This window comes from Myotis myotis, unplaced genomic scaffold (genome assembly GCF_014108235.1).
Source record: "Myotis myotis isolate mMyoMyo1 unplaced genomic scaffold, mMyoMyo1.p scaffold_m19_p_20, whole genome shotgun sequence".
Lineage (NCBI taxonomy): Eukaryota > Metazoa > Chordata > Mammalia > Chiroptera > Vespertilionidae > Myotis > Myotis myotis.
The window spans coordinates 10,973,965-10,994,622 of record NW_023416325.1 but is presented as its reverse complement, the minus strand read 5'-3'; the positions used below and the strand labels follow the sequence as shown (position 1 = coordinate 10,994,622).

Here is a 20,658-nt window from a genome sequence, read left to right as displayed (position 1 = left end):
GTGGGGCCTAGGATTCTCACCCTCCTACCTCCCTACCTCCCTACCTCCCTACCTCCCTACCTCCCTACCTGCCGCCAGAGGATGGAAAACTCTGACCTCATCTCAAGTTGTCATGCAAAGAGCGCTAAGGCAGCAGGATATCAAGAGGAGGAGGAGGAGGAGGAGGAGGAGGAGGAGGAGGAGGAGGAGGAGGAGGAGGAGGAGGAGGAGGAGAAAGGAGAGAAAGAGGAGGAGGAGAAAGGAGAGAAAGAGGAGGAGGAAGAGGGGAGAGCTGGGATTCAGAGCCCTGGTTAGGAGGATGCCAGCTTCAGGGTCCAGACTTCGTAGGTCAAATCCAGATAGAGCAGGCCTGATGGTGCACCAACTACACACTGGTACTGCTCAGGCGTGGTGTGGTGTGGTGTGTGGTGTGCGGTGTGGAGTGGTGTGTGTGTGTGTGTGTGTGTGTGTGTGTGTGCGTTTTATCAAGCATATGTAACAGTATATACAAATGAATGTACAGCTTGATGAACGGTAACCCCTGCTCAAGCCAAGAAATAGGACGTTACTAGCACCCAAGAAGCCCCCTTATGCTAATATAAGTTTTTTCATTTAATATTCACAATCATCTTTACTAGAAAGAGTTTTCCCTCCATTTCTCTGTGAAAAAAACGAAAGCTGGAAGAGGCTCAAAACCACCCCGAAGTTCCACAGTTCACCGGTCAACCCCAAGCCGGACTCCAGAGCTCCCGTCAGGGTCCACGTGCTCCTGACAAGACGTGAGGCGAGCGGAGGGCGCGAAGGCCACAGAAGGGGGAGTCTGAACCTCGGATCCCCGGTCAGGAGTGCTGCACGGGGGGCCTTGCCTCCTGCATTATGGATGGAGTGAATCACCTGGTAAATAATTCACCCATAATCGGGGCAGGGAGGTAACAGGAGAGCAGGGGTGAAGGTGCCAAGGGCTGAGGTTGGCAACCCGAGCCAGGACCCCATCTTTCTGGCGGGCTTTGCCTGGGGAGACGGAGCCCGCAAGTCGGGCAGGCTCCGCGCCAGACAGGCGGCCACGCAGGCGATGGGGGCCGTGGACAGCCGGCGGGGCCTGCGCAGACCACCCAGCCTCCTGCTGCTGCCACCCCTCTGCCTGCTGTGTCTCGGGGCCTCAGGTGAGCGATACTCAAACCACCCCCACAGGATCCCATTCCCACTCGCGTCCCATTATTTCCTCCCCTTTCTTTCTTTTGTATTTTTTTAAAAAAAAGATATGTTTATTGATTTCAGAGAGGAAGGGAGAGGGAGAGAGAAATGTCAATGATGAGAGAGAATCATTGATTGCCTGCCTCCTGTACACCCCACACTGGGGAATCGAGCCAAAAACCAGGCAAGTGCCCTGACTGGGAATCGAACCATTGACCTCCTGGTTCATAGGTCGATGCTCAACCACTGAGCCACGCCGGCCAGGCATTTCCTCCCCTTTCTTCCTCGGGATCCTTCTTTCGCACTCACGTAGCCATCAAGTCCATTCGTGTCATTGACCTGCTAGCCATCAGCCAGCGTGCTCTGAGCGGCTTCTGCCTGTCGGGTGGGGGAGGCAGGGCCCAAACAGGGCTCTGCATCACCCTAGAAGCGCGGGGGGCGCGGGGGGGGGGGCATCCCGAGGACCACTGCCCCGCTGTGAACATGCGAGTGACCTGGTTTCACTCTTTCTTCCAAGCCTGGTGGTCGTCAGGGCACGGGCAGCTGGTGGGACGGGAGAGAATCCGTTTCTGGGTTCTTGTCCTTCTTGATTAATCGAACCTCAGAATTTTGCCTTCGATCCCCCCCTCCGACTCCAGGCCTGTCTTTTCCTCTCTCTGGAGGAGCCGACAGCCGAGGAGAGTCTCAGCCGGGGTGTTGGACTGGGCTCCGCTGCAGCCCCACCGCCTCCCGTGTGGCTTTGGACACGCGATTTCGTGTTTCAGAGTCTCGGGATGTAATTATTGTAACAATTAGGGGCAGCGGGTCCCGAGGGGAGCGTGCAGGACAGAGCCTCGCACTCAGCAAAGGCAAGCTGGCGTGGCTTGCTCCTGTGGCTCAGTTTCCCTGCGGCCCTTATGCCAGTCCCGCGCGCTGGGGCTGTCAGCATGTTGGAGCCGCCTGGCTGCAGGGGCAGGACACCCTGGTGCCCCGGCGGATGCTGGGGTCCGTGCCAGGCCTGGGCAGCCTCGCCCCGTGACAATGAGCTGATGTCTGACTCTCTGATGGACTCTACGGGAGTCCCCGTGGGGTGGCTCATTTGTCACTGCCACCCTGGTGCCTGGCACGAGGCAGGCACTTGATGGTGTAAACAGCTGACACGTGAACGGATGATGGATGGGCCGATGGCAGGCAGGCGGTGCCTTCCCTTTGCCGCTGGGTCTGAAACCCCTTGGCACCCTTCCCTGAGGTCCCCGGAGCCTAGATGGCCAGTGGCCACACAGCTCCCCTGACTCTTGAGTCGTCACCTGGCTGGTCCCCAGCCTTCTGCTCCTACAGCACAGCCGGGCAGGAGGCTGCAGGCTCCCCCTGGAAACCGTCTCTGCCCCAACTCCCCAAGGGCTTGTGCTGTCGGATCCAACCTGGATCCAACCTGCCCCGTCTGTCCCGGCTGCAGAGCAGGCTCTGGGCAAGGAGGGGGCAGGAGAGCTCGGCAGCTCAAATGTCCCGCATGTCACTGTCCCCAGGGCAGCCCGACGAGGAGGTGGCGTCCGTCCAGGGAGTGCGGGGCGGCTCTGTGGAGCTGGCCTGTGGCTCCCCGCCCGCCCCCGTGGTGGTCTTCTGGAGCTTCACCCCCCTGGGCTCGCAGATCCCCCGGCCGGTGGCTGTCACCAGTGGAGCCGAGTTCAAGGTGGAGGCCGGGGCCTCGGCTCTGGGGACCGTGAGCCTGCGGAACAGCAGCCTGGTGCTGGGGGAGCTGCGGGAGGCTGCCCGCGGCCACTTCCTGTGCCAGGCCCTGCACGCCACCGGAGGCCGGCTGCACACCGCCTACTCCCACTTCAGCCTGGCCGTGCTGGGTGAGGGCACGGCAGGGGCCTGGGCTTGGGTGCTGTGCACATGGCGTGCGCCCCTTTGCATGCGCTGCCCGCTGGGTGCTGCGGGGCCCAGGTGCTGCAAGGCCACGCCCGGGGAAGGAGGACGCCTGGGTGTTCGGGAGACTGTGGGCCGGCCAGCCCCCAGCCAGCAAGGGCTGGGCCACCGGGCACAGCGGGCACGGCCTGGGTCTGCGATGACCAACACAGGGCCTCTTCTTTCCTGGCAGTGCCTGTGTCGAAGCCTCAGGTGCGGCTGAGCGAGCCGTCCCCCGTGGAGGGGACATCGGTGGTGGCCACGTGCACAGTGCGGGAGGGCACGGAGCCCGTGACCTTTGCCTGGAAGCATCAGGCACCCAGAGGCCACGGGGAGGCCCCGCTGGGGGTCAGGGAGCGAGTGCTCCTGCTGGACCCAGTCAACCGGACACACCTGGGCTGGTACGTGTGCAGCGCCCACAACGCCGTCAACCAGCTGAGCAGCGACGGGGCCTTCCTGGACGTCATCTGTGAGTCTGACAGGTGTGGGGGCAGGTGGGCAGGGCCGGCACCCAGCTACCCACTTCACTCGGCCTCCTGACACATTCCGGGTCCCCCGGGAGTGCCCCAGCCTCGGGGTGCTGCACCCACTGGTGCCAAATGCGGCTCCAGGACACTGGGTTGTAACCTTGTCAAGGTCACGAGCCCCTCTTCCCAGGAAAATGCACCTAGATTCGCAGTCACAAGTTTACCCACTGTTCAGGGGTGGCCCCGAAAGCCTGCCTTTGGGTTAAGCCTGAAGGACTCGCAGGGACCACCCGGACCCGAGGAAGCAGGGGGCATTTTGGGTAAAGAGGGCACAGGTGGGTCCCTACAGGGACTCCTGAGAGCAAAGGAGGGGTTAATTGCAGAACAAAACTCCAGCGCAGCCAGCGAGGAGGAAGCAGCCAGCGAGGAGGAAGTAGCCAGCTGTACAAAGTGGAGGGGAGACCAGGAGAGTTGGGTCAGGAACGAGGAGAACACAGAACGGGAATGAGCTTCTGAAAGGGATGGGAAGTTTGTGTGAAAGATGAGGACCAGACGGTCTAGAGCAGCGCTGCCCAGCGTGGTGGCCACGCGTGGCCCTGAGCACGCACACGTGACCAAACCAAACAGATGAGCTTGGAGTGTCAGGTGCACACAGGATGGTGTTGCTAAAGAAAGAATATAAAATAGCTCGTCTTTAATTTTTATATTGATTATACACTAACATGAGAATATTCTGCATGTATTTGGTTAAATAAAAAAAAAACCTTAAAGTTATTAACACCCACTGATGTTTTCTGCGTGGTTGAGTTCGGGTGCTTTTCCTTTTGAAGATCTGGCTACTGGGGATTTAAGCATCTGTGGCTCACATGGCTGCTGGCCAGTGCTGGCCCGGAGGCTTTAAGGAGCAGGGACTGACGGGGTCTCGTCCGTCTTGTTTGAGGTGGCTTGTGGCAGTGGTCAGCAAACCGCGGCTCGCGAGCCACATGCGGCTCTTTGGCCCCTTCGGTGTGGCTCTTCCACAAAATACCGACTTCTGCGCACGGGCCATGGAGTTTCAATCACACTGTACGTGCGCGCCCGCACGTGGTATTTTGTGGAAGAGCCACACCGAAGGGGCCAAAGAGCCGCATGTGGCTCTCGAGCCGCGGTTTGCCGACCACGGTCTTTCGGGAACTGTAGGGTGAGGACTGTGGAGGAGACAGCTGAACAGTTCCTGGGAACGATGCAGAGGCAGAATAGAAGCGGGAAGATAATTCCGTCCTTGCCAGGAGTCAGGGAGAAAGGACACAGGAGAGAGGGGAAGGCGGAGACCCCAAAGAACTGGAGAGAGCTGGCTGCTGGGATCATGCCCGGGCACTGCCCACCCTGTTCTCTTCCCTCTCATCTCGAGGGACCAGCTGGGCCAGTTCCTCAACGCCAGGCAACGTGAGAGGGCTGGGCGCCCTCTTCTGCCCACCCAACTCGGGCCTGTCCCCTACCTCAGTGCAGCCCAGCCCAGCCCAGCCCCAGCCTGGGGCTCACTCCACAGATCCCCGTCTCCCACACTGCGCTGTGCCTGTGGCCCCTGGACTCTGGCTCCTCAGGGGCCTGGCAGAGTGGTTGACGCCATTGGTGCGTAAGATGTGGTGGCTGGATGGTGAGTAGGTGTGGCGGTGGTCACATGAGCAGATTCAGGAATGCAGACTGGACAGGTGTGACGGCCTCCCCTGCCCCCCAGACGGTCCGGACAAGCCTGTGGTCACCATGGAGCCGCCGGGCTTCACCGAGGAGGGTTTCTGGGCCAGTGAGAAGGAAGAAGTGACTCTGAGCTGCCTGGCTGCATCCAACCCCCCTAGTCACTATGTGTGGCTCCGGGACCACACGCAGGTCCACACCGGGCCGACCTACACCATCGCCAGCGCCAGCCGCGCCCACACTGGCCTGTACACCTGCCTGGCCCACAACAGCCGCCTGGACACCCGCACGCAGACTGCCATCCAGCTCAGCATCTACTGTGAGTGTGTGCCAACCCCACCCCCACCCCCGCCACCCTGTGCTCCTGCAAACTGCACACGCCCTTGGGGAATGGGGCAGATATTGGGGGGAGGCAGGTCTGGGGGACCAACTGGAGTTGCAGAGCAGGGGGAGAGGCTAACAAACCTTGGGGAGGGCAGGGAGAGGGACTGCCCCCCGCCCTGTGCAGACAGCCCTTCTGAGGGGTTGTCCCCATGGTCCCCGGACTGAGCTGCGGCACAGAGAGGGGCAGAGTGAGGACAGTGAGACTCGGTGCCCAGGTGAGGATGGCAGTGGGGCATGGGAACACTTCCTGCTGGGGCTTCCATGGGAGCCCCCGGGGTTGCCCAGGGATTCTGACCTCCCGCCCAGCCCCCAAGCCATGCCCCTTGACCTGAGAGCTCAGCCTTTTGCTCACCAGCCCCTCAGAGGTGTCGGTCTTCCCAGCTCACCCACTTCTCCCCACGTCACCTACCAGGACGCCTCTGGCCCCAGGGGTGCTGGCGCATGGGCAGTGTGGCCTGGTCCAGCCCCATCGGAGCCCACTTGTCCCCAGATCCCCCCGAGGGGCAGCCCTCCTGTGCAGTGCTCCCCGCCCCCGGGGCTGTGACTTTGGTCTGCGCCTGGCCTGGGGGGCTTCCAGCTGCCCAGCTGCAGTGGGAAGGGCCCCAGGGAACGGGCCCTGCCGCCCTCAGCAATGTCACCTGGAGCCACGCAGCCACCCAGCTGCCCAACGGCAGCGTCTTCACCTGCACCGGCCAGCACCCCGCCCTGGCGCTGCCCGCCCCCTGCAGGACTGCGCTGTGTGAGTGGACACAGAGATAGCTGGGCTCTGACACCCCAGGCAGAGGAGAGAGGAGGGCTAGGGGGGAGGATGGAGGGGCCCTGGGTCTGGGTGGGACTCTGACCACAAATTCTGAGACTTTCCACGTAACAGGGAGGTGGCAGTACTCAGCCCAGACCCCACCTCCCAACTTCTCTCCACCCCGGCTGGTCTCCACCTGCACTGAGGCCCGTCCTCCTCATCTCAGGCGTGGGAGCCTGTGACCCCCTCCTAACTGTCTCCCAGCCTCCAGGATCAGCAGGCTCTCACCTCCCACCTCCTGCCTCCCCCCGCCCGACTGCCCCCTCCCCCCCAAACCCCACATACAACTCTACGGCTCTACTGCATGTTGTTCTTGAACTGTGCCTGGAACTTTCTCTCCAACTTGGAAACTCCTGTCCATCTACCAAAGACCAAGTTCAACGTCAACTTGTTTACCAAGTCCTTCTCCCCGAGGCTGCAGATAGCTGTCTCTCCACCTGCACCCCAGCATTCATCAGGCTGTATTGTAACTCTTTGCTAGCGTTTGTTGCCACTATTTCTCTGGCACATGGTCAGCCTTCAACAAATAATAAATGAAAAAATAGATGAGTTGACTGAGGAAAGGGAGGAATGGGCGAGTGAACCAATAATGAAGGAGGGAGGGACGGGCTGGGCCTGTTGGGTCTCCTTCCCCCTGGAGGGTTATGCTGAGCTGTATTCCCTCCTCAGGGGAACCCCACCGGAACCCTGCGTGCTGGACCATGGCCACATCGGGGGAGCAGTTCATCATGCTGAGCTGCGAGTGGGCTGGCGGCGAGCCCCCCGCCCTGCTGAGCTGGCTGGATGGGCAGCAGCAGCCGCTGGGCAGCAGCAGCGCCTCACTGGCGGTCCACCTCCTGCCGGCCCTGGGCGACCTGGCTGGCAGGGTGTTCACCTGCCAGGGCACTCACCCGCTCAGGGTCCCCGGTCCCCACTGCCGGCTTCAGCTGGGTGAGTGGAGGCTAGGGACTGGGTTCTGGGATGGGGTGGAAGGAGCACCCCTTCGGAATGGGGCCGAGGGGCTGGGGGCAGCTGTGCTGGGGCGCAAAGTGAGTCCAGAGACTGGTCAACTCACCTCCCAGGGACTCAAGTATTTTTGATCCATAAAATTAGGGGGTTTAGTCTATGTGTGTGTTGACCAAAAAAATATAATGTGAGCCATATATATACTTTTATTTATTTATTTTTGTTGTTAATCCTCACCTGAGGATATTTTTTCCCATTGATTTTTAGAGAGAGTGGAAGGGAAGGAGGGAGGGAGAGAGAGAGAGAGAGAGAGAGAGAGAGAGAGCGAGAGAACCATTGATATGAGAGAGACACATCAGTTGGTTGCCTCTTACACCTGCCCCAACTGGGGGAGGGGAGCAAACCTGCAACCCAGGTGTGTGCCCTTGACCAGGAATCAAACCTGCAACCCTTTGGTGCATGCGCCGACGCTCTAACCACTTAGCAACACCAGCCAGGGCCATATATAGAATTTTGAATTTTCTAGTAGCCACATTAAAAGAAGCAAAAAGAAATAGGTGGAACATTTTACTCAACTCAATATATCCAATATAAGATTATTTCAATGTGTAAATTACTAAGGAGGTATTTTACATTGTTTTTTGGACTGTCTTCAAAATCTGGTGTATGTATTTACAGCAGCAGTCACGTGTGGCTGGGCAGCCCCCATCTAGCCAATGAGGGGCTCTGACTGTCTGCCTCATTTGCATCAATTTGCATGAGAGGTGCCCGATTGTATTCCTGACTTGAATTCATGTTTCAGGTGCCAGAGGCCTTTACCTCTCTCACTCCCTCTCACTCAGCTTCCTTTCTCTGTCTCCTGGCCCTGCCAGTCCCATTTACTGTTTAAAGAAGCTATACATTAGAGTAAAAAATGCGAGAAAAGCAAGCAGAGGAGCCGTTATCGATAATCATTCTCACAAAATGAGTTACATCTTAGTCCCCAAGCAGCCTGCCTCAGGGGCTCTGAGAAATTCCTCAACCAGAATATGTCCCTCCCTTGTTACTCAGTCTCAGGACTGGGCTCCCTGACACCTGACCTCTGGGTTGTAGGAATCCTCCCCTAAAAACCAAGCACCTGCTATGAGCCCTGCCTGGGCGGGGCGGGAGGTGGCAGCCCCTGGGGGGCCCCTGGGGGAAGGAGGCCCTGAGCCAGGTGTGGAGAGGGAGGAGGTGGATGCCCAGGTGAGGGAGGCAGGCGCAGAGCCTGGGGTTGGCAGGAGGAACACTGCTATCTATCATCACCTAACTTTGGAGCAGGTGGCGATAGGAATCTGCATAGAATTTCAGAGGAGACGGTCTGGCCCAGGACAGCTTCACTGTCACCTGCACGGCCCCCCCCCCCCCCCCCCCCGCCTCCTCTCTCTCCCCTCCCCCCACCACTGGCCAGCACCTTCCCCTGGGCCTTCCACACCCCTGGCTCAGGGGACAGCTCCAGCCTTGCTCTCTCTCCCTGCAGAAGCCCCACAGCTGGCAGTGGCTACGGCCCAGGTGTCGGTGCTGGAGGGGCAAGAAGCCTGGCTGCGGTGTGTCCTCCTGGGGGGCACACCACCTGCCCACCTCCTCTGGCTGGGACCCCAGCGGCAGCTCTTGGAACCGGGCGATTCCGGATTCATGCTGCACCCCGAGGGCTCCCAGCTCCACCTTAGCATCCGCGGTGCAGACCCAGCTCGCCACGGGGGCACCTACCAGTGTGTGGCTCGCAACGCCGTGGGCAACAGCAGTGGCAGCATCCTGCTGGAGGTCCTCCGTGAGTGTGTGTGCATGTGTGCACGTGTGTGTGTGTGTGTGTGTGTGTGTGTGTTGGGGGGGCATTTGTGTGTCCAGGGAGGTGGGAAGCCTCCAGCCCCATGTGGCCCTGCAGGTGGGAGGCACTGGAATTCCTTTTAGCATGTGGGCCGTTAGCTCCCGCAGGCAGACAGCCCCTCACAAACACGACCCTCCAGGGCTACTGGCCGCGAGGCACACGCACACTAGGACACAGGCCAACAGCTTCAGGCGGGCAGAATCATCTCCTTTTCCTCAGTTCGTAGGCGAGGAAACGGGCCTAGAAATGGAAGCCAGGGCAACACTGGCCCCACGACAGAACTGAGCGCGTCTGCACCTTTGCCAGCTCCCGATGCAACTGGAGCAAATGGGGCGCAGAAGCATATGCGCACCTGGGCGCACATGGACACACACACGCACTCACACATGCACACGTGTGGTGGTGCACATGCCTGCATGTGTCCCACCCTCGCCCCCAGGGTACCCAGCTCCCCCCAACGTCACCATCAGCCGCCTGACCTACGGGAGGCACCGCAGAGACGTGCAGCTGCAGTGGGCGGTCGCGGGCCCCGGCAACCTGACCGGCTTCCTGGTGCAGCGCAGGGCGGGCGCTCCGGGCCCGGGAGCTGCGGCCTGGGAGACCGCGGCCGGCGACATCGAGCCGGAGAGCAGAGCCCGGCGGCTGGGGGGCTTGGACCCCGGGGTGCTCTACACCTTCCGCATCCTGGCTCTGAACCACCGCACGGCGGGACATCCCTCTGAGGGGAAGATACCAGGTGCTGGGCTAGCGCCCTGCGAGGCTCGCCTTGCCCCCCAAAGCGAGCCCTGCCCATCTTCCTCCTCACAGGGCACCCCGGCTCCATCCCTCTGCTCCTTCCTGCTGGATCCCTCCCGCCCCATCTCTGTCCTCTCCCCCGCCTTCCCTCCCGGGGAGGCCCGAGGTGTCAGCCGAGGGGTAGGAGCCATAGTTCAGCTCTAATCAGAAGCAGGGAAGGGGAGATGGAGGAAGGAGAGGGCCGCCTCTGTGCCTCAGTCTCATCCCGGGGGCACACGGTGGGCCCCCGGCTTCCCATGCTCTCCCCGTCCTGGGGACTCCTCATGACACGGCAGCTGCCGAGATAACTGGCCCGCTGCCCCCGGTGCCAAGCACAGGGACTCGGCTGGGGATCCAACTCAAGAACACGGGGCACACAGGCGCTCTGGGTCCGGCCTCGCCCCTGATCACCCACCGGGGGTGCAGGGGGAACTGGCACCCTCTGAGCCACTGCTGCCAGGTTCAGCCGTGGCTCTAACCTACCCTGTGCATCCACTGCTCTCCCTCCCAGCGGACCCGCCCTTGAGCGCCTACCCAGCTGTGCTGGGCGCCGCGGGCACAGGCATGGTGGTGGCGACGGTGGCCTCTCTGCTGGTGTTCCAGTACGCGGCCCGGCACCCGGAGGCCTTCCCCTGTGAGTGGGAAACTGAAGGGGGTGGTTGCTTGACCCCAGAAGGCAGCCAGGTCTCCATGACCCCAGGGAGATGCAGGACCATCCCCCCCACCCTCCCATCCCCCCCCATCCCAGGAGTAGGACAATGTGAGATGCTCCTGGGGCCAACCCCGGCCTCAGGCACCCCCTCGGGCTCCTGGTCTCTGCGGGAGCCTCTGGGGAGGAGGGCTCTCCTGCGACCTGGGCTGCTGCTCACTAAGGCGCCCCTCCCCCTTGTCTGCAGGCCTCGGGCAGCTGCTCGTTCCCACGTGAGTGCGGACCCCATTCGGGGCTCGGGAGGAATCGAGGCTGGGACGGTGTGGCTGTCACTAACCTCGCTGTCCCACTTCGCCCTCAGGGAGCAGAGCCACCCACACAGGGGCTCGGCGGAGGGCCCTGAGGCGCAGGCAGGTACGCGGCATCTTATCCCAAAGGCGACTCATGTAAAGGGGGCCGGTCCCGGGTCTCATGCGTGATGCATGATGTCTCTTGTCCTCTAAGGACCACCTGGGACTCCTCCCCCCACCCCTCACCCCCCAGGCACCTCTCTGCCTGTTCATTCTGCTCCTCAGGCACTGAAACGCCACCTGCCACCCCAGCTTCGGATCCGGCGCAGGAGTCCATGGATGCGCCAGTGAACGTCACCATCACAGTGACTGCAACACCTTGAGGCCCAGGAGGAAGTGGGGGGACAGGGAGAGGGGCCCCCACTGTCACACTTGGTCCTAAAAGCAAGGTGACACCAAGGCCCCCTCTCCGCTTCACGCCCAGCCTTACACCCTGTGCGAGGCCAGCCCATGGCCGCCAAGGACTCGGCTAGAAGGGAAGTCCTGGCCCCGTGGTGAGACAGACAGGACATGGGTCAGCAGGTGCCTGTGGGCAGCGAGACGCGGTGCGGGAGGCACAGCCTGGTTCCCTGAGCAGGCCGGGCGCCGAGCAATCCCTAATAAACCTGCTGACACTCTCACCAGCGGGGGTTGTTCCACTGCAACTCCCACAGGGAAAGGCCACCCCAGGCTCAGGTGGGCCCCAGTTCTCCAGCCAGGAGGAGGCTGGGAGATGGGGTGCAGGATGTGGAGGCACGAGTCCCCGTCATTCACCTGCAGTGACACGGTCTTCTGGCTCTTTACTCTCCACGCCTCAAATCCCTCCCCGAGGACACACCCGGTTACAGGACCAGCCGTCAGCGCTGGTGGCAGAGCAGGAGCAGGGCCAGGGCCAGGGCCAGGGCTCCGTCTACTCCCTGTGGGGGAGGAGTGGCCCCAGGCCTGCAGGTGGTGAAGAGGGACAGGATGCAGGTGCCAGGCCCCCGGGTCTGTGCCCACAAGGGGAGCAGAGGCCACTCCTGCCCCAGGCGGGGGCGCTGGCTGAGAGGGGACCCAGGCTGTTCCAAAGTCCCTCTCCGCCAGCCGCCAGTGTGACTCACTGGCTCCAAGTGTGTGTGTGTCTGAAACACTGAGAAACACAAACCGATGCTTGTTCGGGGCTGGCCCTGCAGGGGACACGGAGGAGCAGCCAGGGCCTAGCCAGCTGCCAGGAGGAAGGCAAGTGGCCTCGGAGGTTCTCACAGATTCAGGCTTTATTAGAAAAGGGGTGTTGGGTCCCCTCCGAGCCCTCAGGACAGGGCTCCAGTTTAGGGAAGCCTTATTTAAATGTGGGGGGTTGGGGAGAGCGGCTACAGTGTTTGGACAGGTTCAAGCCATGGACTAATGAGAGGGCACAGTCCTCTCATGGCCACGTGCAAGTCCCAGCTTGGAGGGCAGAGCCCTCCCAGCACAATGATAGCCAACAGCTAGAGTTGTAAGCTTGAACCTATGGTCTGAACACATGGCCCCATGTGTCTGAGTGATGTGGGCTTGACAGAGTTCAGGTGCATGTAGTTGAGTAGGATCGAAACCCACGAGAATGTTGTAAACATCTTGACCACGCCCTTACTTTGCCTCGTGGAATTTGGCTATAAAATAAAGACACGGCTTGTAGTCCGTGGCACTGTCTCTCTCCATCAGAGAGGACAGCGTCCCACCCAGACCCGGCTCATTCTCTTGTCTGTCTTTTCTCCATCCTTCACCGCCCCCAATCGGGCTCACCAAACCTGGCTGAGCTGACTCAGCACATAAGGAGCCCGATGTGGGGCTGAGTATTCCATGGCCGTGCCGGCTCGCCACAGGGAATAGATAGGACAGGGCCCCACTCCATGCAAAGGACCCTGTTGGCTTTTGGGTCAGCAGCACAGACCCTGATTTTGTAGGGCAGGAACCAGCTGCTTCTAGCCCAGAGCTCACAGCACCATGAGGAGGGACCATCCACGCCCCCTCTCTGCCCTGCCTCCCCCTCCTCATGCTCCTCTCCCACTCTCCACCCTGCCTTACCCTCCTCATGCTCCTCTCCCACTCTCCACCCTGCCTTACCCTCCTCATGCTCCTCTCCCACTCTCCACCCTGCCTTACCCTCCTCATGCTCCTCTCCCACTCTCTGCCCTGCCTCCCCCTCATGTTCCTCTCCCACTCTCTGCCCTGCCTCCCCCTCCTCATGCTCCCCTCCCACTCTCCACCCTGCCTTCCCCTCCTCATGCTCCCCTCCCACTCTCTGCCTTGCCTTGGGAAGGAACACTGCATCCCCTAAGGGGGCCTGCCTGCCTCCACACAGCTGCGAGGCTCAGGTATTTCCCCAGCTTCCCCCCACTCCCATTTGTCCTAGATCCTGTTCCTTCAGAACAGAAGGGATGAACTCACTGGGCTCTTGGCCGTGTGCAGGGGGTGGGTGGTGGTTCCAGGGAGGGCAGGGTGGAGGTTGCAAAGAATTTCAGAGTAAGAGCCACACCCCCCCCCCCCCCCCGCAATCACAGCTACAACAGCTTTATACACACAGGGAGCAGCTGAGGCCCCTGCACCGCGGTCTCCATGGAAGCAGCATTCTCTTTTAATATAAAATCATATCCACCAATAGAACCTGTCTAAGCTACATCCTTCAAAATATGTACAATCTCAGACAGGCTGTTACAGCTTTTCAGGGAAACAGAACATACTTTCCAACAGGATACAAACACGGGCACCTCCAAGTCAATGCTCTAGCAGGCAGCAACGCAGGGGGGTCCCACCATAACGGGAACCTCTTAGCTGCTCCGCAGCTGGAAGGAGGTACGGCACAGACACGGTCTGCTCGCTGTCCCGGACGCTCCAGCCTCCAGACTCGTTCAACAGAAACAATAGGCGGGAGAAATGTTTGAAAAGACCACGTCACAAGGTTCAAAACCTTGCAGTTTAACTTACACCCCGTACACCACCAGCCTGTCACCTGTCACCAGACTACCAGTGCCTGATCGAGAAAAGGGGGGGGAAGGAGAGAGTGAAATGATGTAACAGAAATGGGGAAGTTTAATGCTAAAACGAAGAATCACAGAGAATTCTAAGACGAAGAAACAGGAAGAAGCCTGAACCACTAGTGTCACTAAGCCAAGCCAAGATCAGATTCTGGTGGGGGACAGGGGAGGTGGGCACAGGGGAGGTGGGGGGTGGGGGGATCAGGGGGAGAGAGTGGACTCTGGGAGCTGGGCCCCACGCCCCACGTGGGCAGAGGCAGCTTCCCTGGCTGTGAGAGCGGCGGCAGGCGGACGGGAGCAGAGCGGCGGCAGGCGGACGGGAGCACGTGGATTGGACGGGTGCCATTGATGAGGGAACCACAGTGCTTTGGAACGCGGCGTGGAAAAGTGGAAGGGGCTCAGGTTACGGCTCCACCCCAGCCGGGCTCACGTGCGGGCGGGCGCTGTGAGGCCTGTGGGCTTCAACACCTACTTTGTGGGTTTGCTGTGAGGGTGGCGAGACAGCGGTAATGAGCTCCAGCCCGGTGCCCAGTGCCCGCAGACGGGGATGCCACCTCCCGCTGTGGGCCGTGTCCCTGGGCTTCCTGGAGAAGTGACACCAGGCAGAACCAGCTTTGGGGACTGCGCGGGGCACGGCAGTTCAGAACAGCTCATGGTCAGGGAGGACTCAGAACTCCTAAACATACAGGCAATTATATATATACTTATATTTATATTTATATATCTCCATATATAAAGGCATTTTTATAAATAAAATACAATAAAGGGATAACACTTAAAACAGCGTCACTAATCATATAAATAAGGCGTCCGCAATGAGGCTGCCCTGAAGGTAAAGTTGTCTTCCTTCCCGGCGGGCAGGTCCCATGTCCAAACTCCATCTCTCAAAGCCGTTCAGGACCTGGGTCTGGGCCAACACCTGCCTCCTGGTGTGAAACGGCCACCTTCCAAGAGCTGTGCCCCGGTCTCCTCCACTTGCTGCTGCAGCTCGACTGGCAGCCGCGGCGCAGGCCTCATCGTGTCCCATGATGTGGTCCGCAGACGTCGGGACGCAGCCCTCCCTCCAAAGCTAACTGCATCTGTGCAACGTGAAGGAATCCTGGACGGCGCGGCCGTGGACTCCGGGGCAGGGAGCTCGCTGCTGGGGCGCCCTGACACCTGGCCGCGAAGTGCCGTGCCTTACACTTCCTCGAGGAATTTCACCAAAGTTCTATTTATAAAACATATAAACGTGTGAGGGACTATGATGCACTCGTATAGACAGTAGATTAACATAGTATTCTAGTCTGTGTCACTGTAATTTCTGGGAAACTACCTTTTTTTCACTGAATGCTGACACTGCTAGACTCGAAAGAGAATTATTCTGTTTCTTTCCCCGAAGGGACGCACATTCCCAAAAGGAGCGATGGCCCATTAAAGCTGGGCTCTGTGTGTGTTTTCAGGGGCGGAGAAGGAAAGCCTCCATCGGCAGCTGAGGACGCCCTGCCACTCGGGCAGCATAACTGATGGGCAGCTCTGCTACCCAAAGCTTAGGTGCCAGTTTACTCTGACACGATTCTGAAAAAAGTCAGGGATTTTCAAACCATACCCTCCTCACCCTCCATGTGAAGCCTTTTCTAACAGCCACCCTGCCCAGGTGTCGCCCATGCTGGGAGTAAGAGGACGATTTCGGGTGTAGCGGCACCGTGAGCACAATCCTACACTAACGGGAGCTGCTGCCAAGAGGGCTCCCTGGAACCCGCCCCTTTCTCCTTAAAATGTAAATCTTTCTCCTAAAGTCATCCATTTAAAGTCTCATTTGGTTCCTACTCTTAGAACACTCAACAAGAGGCCCCGTGACCATTTTATAGACACATGCAAGTTTAAAGCCGTAGGGCTCGGCGGCCTTCTCTGCCCTGGCTGCCTTCTGTGGGCGGACTGCCCTGCGACAGCCCAGCCACGCCTCAGCCCTCCCCGCGACACTGCACGTCAGTGCCCGGAAGACGGACGTAACTGTGCCCACGTGCAGAGAGTCAGCGGCTCAGCTGTCACTTTGTGGAAGGCACTCACGGCGATCATGAGATGTGCTATTGTAAACAGCAGGTTACAGCTGTGGTTGCTTCAGAATGCTCTCCGAAAGTCTGAGCAGACAATACCGAAGGACAGCTTCCCACCCGAAAGCTGCAGGCGGCCTGCAACGCCCTCTCAGCTGAGGCAGCCCATCGGCCGGGCCTTGCAGGAGGCGCTCTGACGGGCACTGAGGTGCTTGGAAAACATGGAATGCTGAGATGATCGAACACTATGCAAAACTGGGTTGTTTCCTACTGAGGGGGGAGGGAATATTTTCAGGCATAAATAATATAAAAGGGCACACATTTTAAGATACATTCATATGACATTACTGCTACAAAAATAAATAATGCTTTTTCTCTGATTTGAATTAATGTCCTTCACACAGCCCATTCCCAGGCCTGTTCTGTCAGTGACTGGCTGGAGTGGGAACCGGACGAGTCCCGGGCACATCCTCAGGTCTCCTGGGGCTGCTGAAGGACCCCAGCGGGGCTGTCTAAAGGAATGCCAGGAGGAGACCATGTTGTCTTTTCAGTACAGTCCTTTGAAGCAGGTGGCAAGATAAGAGGATTCCAACTTAAAATTGTGTTCTCTGTTTCTGAATGGACACAGCTGTCCCCTGAAAAACACAAAGATTTGGAGCACCGTGAAATCATAAAGGCTGGTTTTCACAGAGCGTCTCAACACGTTACTTTGAGCAATAAAGGAAGAATAATGAGCAAAAGCAGAGCCCAGGTTTGTTTAGTTTGAATGTGAGGGAGACAAAAGGTATAAAAGGTTTAAAATTAGGTTGAGCTCTGATGAGCAGTCATACAGTTCACCTCAGGGTTAAAGCAAAAACCCTTAAAAGCCCCAAAATAACCACCGTACATAAAAGCTACAACTCCAGGATCAACTCAAATGAACCAGAGGTGCATGGCCACAAAAGGCATCCTTTGGTCCAGGTGCAAACAGAATCAAAGCCTATTTGGGTTTCTTTTCCAAGATGTAATGGGACTGACAGCCTGAGCTGAAGGAGGTGAATAATAACAAAACATCAAAATCTACCTAGTCAGCTTTTCTGGAAGTATCCAACACCTCCACCCAGTCTTTTAAGGAAGATGTGAGGGATCACAGAGAGAACACATCTGCGTCACCTTCCCGTATCCATAGCTACATGAAGACCATCAGAAGCTTAGGTTGTATGCCTCCCTGTACCTCTGTGGCATCCCGCTGCATCCTCTGTGGACTCAGAGGTGACCTCGCTGCTGCTGTCCTGACAGCACATCTGTGGAGCAGGTCTTGCTGCCACCTCGTCCCCGATGCTCTCTCCAGGTGACGGGCCACCGTCGGGGGGTGTGGAAGCCTGACAGGCAGGCGTCTTCGTGTGACTGAGGGGCTTCATTTCCAAACCGTCCTGAGCACAAGGCGCTGCCACTGGGACCACAGAAAGGGGGCTGCTGCTGAAAGTGCCGTTCGTTTTGGTGAAACACCTACAAGGTATAAACCAAAAGGAACAATTTTGTCTGGAGGAATTGACAATTAAAACACATGGATTTTGAAATATCATGTGTATCCCAGATTCTTAAGAGGCTGGTGCTTAAAAATAACGAAAGTCTTTACTATGATCTGATACATCAAAAACTCAGAAATAACAGTGAAAGTGGAATACAACAGGAGAATAAATCAAGAGGCAGACAAACCACTTAGGAATGGAACCTTATCTGATGCCTCCTGGGCCTCAGTCCACTGTCAGAAGTTGTTTCCTAATTCATAACTGGCTCCTGAACACAGGGCACAGCAGGAAAAGGCCAGGAGCCACTGGAAGAATGGGGGGAGGGGACTTAAAGCTAAGCAACTGATGCCCCCATAAGAGAAATGACCTTATGCAAACCAAGGAAAATATACTTCTTTAAAGTCTGATAACAGGTTCCCTCTCTCCCTTGGAAGAAACACTACTGAATCAAAGCCTATAAGGATTAGATATTCAAAATCTAGATTTTGTTTCTTTTTCAATTTTTTTCTTTGCAGAATTCACTTCAATTCTGCCACACTTTTATTTCTGGTCTTCATCTAAGACACATGTTTTGTTTTTCTTTCCATTCTTCAGACTGCCTAGTTTCTATTGATCTTCTAGTTCATGACTCTTTCTTCTGTTGTTTCTAGTCTGATGACAAGCCCATTCCAGTTATTGTAGTTTTCTGCTTTGGAATTTCCATTTGGCCTTCTTTTTTACAGTTTCTATTTCACAGACAAAAATTCCCCATATGTGAATTCATGTGTGTACATCTTCCTTTAAATCCTTGGATGCATTTTTGATAGCTGCTTTAAAGTCACTGTCTGCTTATTGTGACATCTGAGTTACCTCAGGGTCTGTTTCTGTTGACATAAGATAATGAAGACTCGGCCATGTAGAGCTTGTACTTTTTTCCCAGATGGGATATATACATTTTTCCAAGCTGATCTTTACTTGGCTACTTCCTGTCCATTTCTAATCTCTCTAGGGCCCTTAATTTCTTGTTCCTTCCTGATGGGACCTCTCAGTTCATTCATCTGTGAATTTCATCAGTGTCCTCTCTCTACCAATTATCAAGACTGATGATAAACAGACCAGATTTAATGCCAATTCCTTCCCATTAAACTCGCCAAGCAGCTGACAAACCCCATTTGATTACATATCCAGAACGGCACTGATGCCATTCGAACTGAGGAGAGGAGAGAAGAAGGGTAGAAAGTTCTTATTTGACTGAAATCTGTTTAACTCTTGAAATGCCCATTTGCACAGGGTTTCTAACTAAGTCTTTAGTGTAGGGGACTGGAGCCTGGAAAAGCTTATTGGGTATGCTATTAGACAACATAGTAAACTACTTATTATATATGACTCTGAACACTGAAAAGGGTTCAAATGAACTGGACACAGTGAGGTAGTCATTTACAATGTGCCCCAAGCCCTAGAATCAAATTAAACTCCACAGATGGCTCCGCACGCCCCCTCCTACCTGTTCCGGAAATTTCAAGTCAACACTACAGTTTAGACAGTAAGGGCAACATTTCCTAAGTTTATTATTCAAACAGAGGGATGATCAAGGGTCTGTGGGTGACAATGACTTTTTCTTACAAGTCCACTCCAAGAATGCATTTAAGTGTCACCCTAAGAAGGCAGAGATGAGAGTATAGAGGGGCCGGTACAGAGCAGGAAAGACTCCGCATGGAAAAGGCCCACAGCGAGACCCCTCCAGACCTTAGGAGAGCTGCCCGGCTAACATGAGTGTGATGAGGCCTGACAGGCGTCTGACAGGATGATTCCCAAGTTATGCCGAGGGGCAAGCAGTCTCTCTCCATCTCCTACAGTGATTCCCAGCTCAGTGACGGCACCGCCACCTGGACACCATCCCTGACACCTCCTTCTCAGACCGCCTCATCAACCAATCACTCATGTCTTTGTTTTCTCTAATCCTCACCCGGGATATGCTTTTTTATTGATTTTTTTTTTTTTTGAGACAAGGAGGGAGAGAGATAAAGAGAAACATCAATTTCAGTAATATAACTACGAAAAAGCATTACTATACACACAGCGGTTTTCCCTAATAATCAAGCATACTCTCATCATAACATAGAATAGAAACACCCCATAACACAGGGTTGAAAATAACAGGTGAGAAAAGATAAAGTCTGTACAAAGAGAATGACTCTAATTTAAAGATTTCAAAAACCTCAAACCTTTTAATACCTTAGAAACAAAGTCTTTAATATTGTCAGTATTGCTAAAGAAACCAAAGCACTGAAAGATAAAAATTGTAAAACAGGGGTAAAAAAAATTGTAACAGCCTCCCCTATGCAGAGTTTTATATCTTAGGTAAAATTTGAAGAACTTGTTTGCTAAAGGGAAAAAATAAAAGGAGTCATACGCCCACTCACAACAACCCATGCAAATACATATCAACATACCTATTGTTATTCCAGCAATTTCGACAGGTGACGCACTCCACCGGCTCAGTCTGAGGAACTGCTGTGTACATTCCACCACCCTGGTCAGGACCAAGTACAGGGAAAAGAAAAGAAGAAACAGGGCTGAAGGGGCCATCGACCACTACCTCAGTACTCACAAATACAAGAGCCAGGCCAGCAGTCCATGGATGCAAGGCCTATTTTAACCGACTCCCTAAGCAATGCTACGCTTACCACTGCTCGCCTATATTCACAAAGGAGTTCTGCACAATATTAAAGCCACTCCAAAACCTTAGCTGCCATGTTTCCCATGTATTTTTGTACTGGAAGGAGGCAAATAAATGGAGGTTAGTCACTTCCCCTCAGTGTTTCAAACCTAATGAGCTCACAACGCACTATACATTCTAACCTTCGAGTCATTTTCACGTCCAGCAGCCGCGGAAGAGCTGCACGTGCTGCGAGCTGGAGAAACGGGGAAACGCCTGGGTGATGTCATAAGATAACCCATCCTCATTTTCCTGTAATTATTCTGAGTGGGTCTGTTCACTTGACTACACTACGGCTTAGAACATGTTATGTTTTTCCAGATGGAGCAGATTCTCAGCCAGCAATGACTTGGAGGGGACTATTAATATTTTGATGTTGCTTTTGGCCCAAACTGCCCAGCAATTAAGAAAAATGCCCAGATTAACACATACCTCATTGTCAAATGTTCACTTGACATGTACAATGGCAAGAGTTCCTAAAAACTGAGTTAAGAAC

The 20,658-nt window shown here is 56.3% G+C and overlaps 2 protein-coding genes across 8 annotated transcripts in view; one reads left to right on the top strand and one right to left on the bottom strand.

The window, feature by feature from the left end:
- The first annotated feature begins 1,051 nt into the window (after window positions 1-1,051).
- VSIG10L2 (V-set and immunoglobulin domain containing 10 like 2) lies at window positions 1,052-11,271 on the top strand. Its single transcript, XM_036354395.1, has 12 exons — window positions 1,052-1,157; window positions 2,673-3,008; window positions 3,254-3,529; window positions 5,245-5,520; window positions 6,076-6,324; window positions 7,054-7,314; window positions 8,828-9,118; window positions 9,615-9,911; window positions 10,461-10,583; window positions 10,846-10,870; window positions 10,960-11,012; window positions 11,174-11,271. Exons 1-12 carry the CDS (start codon window positions 1,052-1,054, stop codon window positions 11,269-11,271), a joined length of 2,391 nt encoding a protein of 796 aa, XP_036210288.1.
- A 3,341-nt stretch (window positions 11,272-14,612) lies between these two features.
- Window positions 14,613-20,658, bottom strand: part of CDON (cell adhesion associated, oncogene regulated) — a 74,842-nt gene continuing 68,796 nt past the window's right edge. For 5 of the 7 annotated variants that reach the window (XM_036353909.1, XM_036353908.1, XM_036353907.1 and 2 more), the window contains 3 exons: window positions 19,897-19,976; window positions 17,167-17,441; window positions 14,613-16,588 (listed from right to left, as the gene is read on the bottom strand). In XM_036353909.1, the coding sequence (XP_036209802.1) occupies window positions 16,425-16,588; window positions 17,167-17,441; window positions 19,897-19,976 (519 nt within the window). In that variant the 3' untranslated portion in view covers window positions 14,613-16,424. The remainder of the gene's footprint in view (window positions 16,589-17,166; window positions 17,442-19,896; window positions 19,977-20,658) is intronic. The other 2 variants (XR_004974865.1, XR_004974866.1) reach the window with 2 other exon arrangements.

Excerpts from the sequence above, each read along its gene's own strand:
- VSIG10L2 (XM_036354395.1), top strand. The coding sequence starts at position 1,052 with ATGGGGGCCGTGGACAGCCGGCGGGGCCTGCGCAGACCACCCAGCCTC. Across the intron at positions 3,530-5,244 it reads GGCCTTCCTGGACGTCATCT|ACGGTCCGGACAAGCCTGTG; the intron begins GTGAGTCTGACA and ends CCTGCCCCCCAG. Across the intron at positions 7,315-8,827 it reads CCACTGCCGGCTTCAGCTGG|AAGCCCCACAGCTGGCAGTG; the intron begins GTGAGTGGAGGC and ends CTCTCCCTGCAG.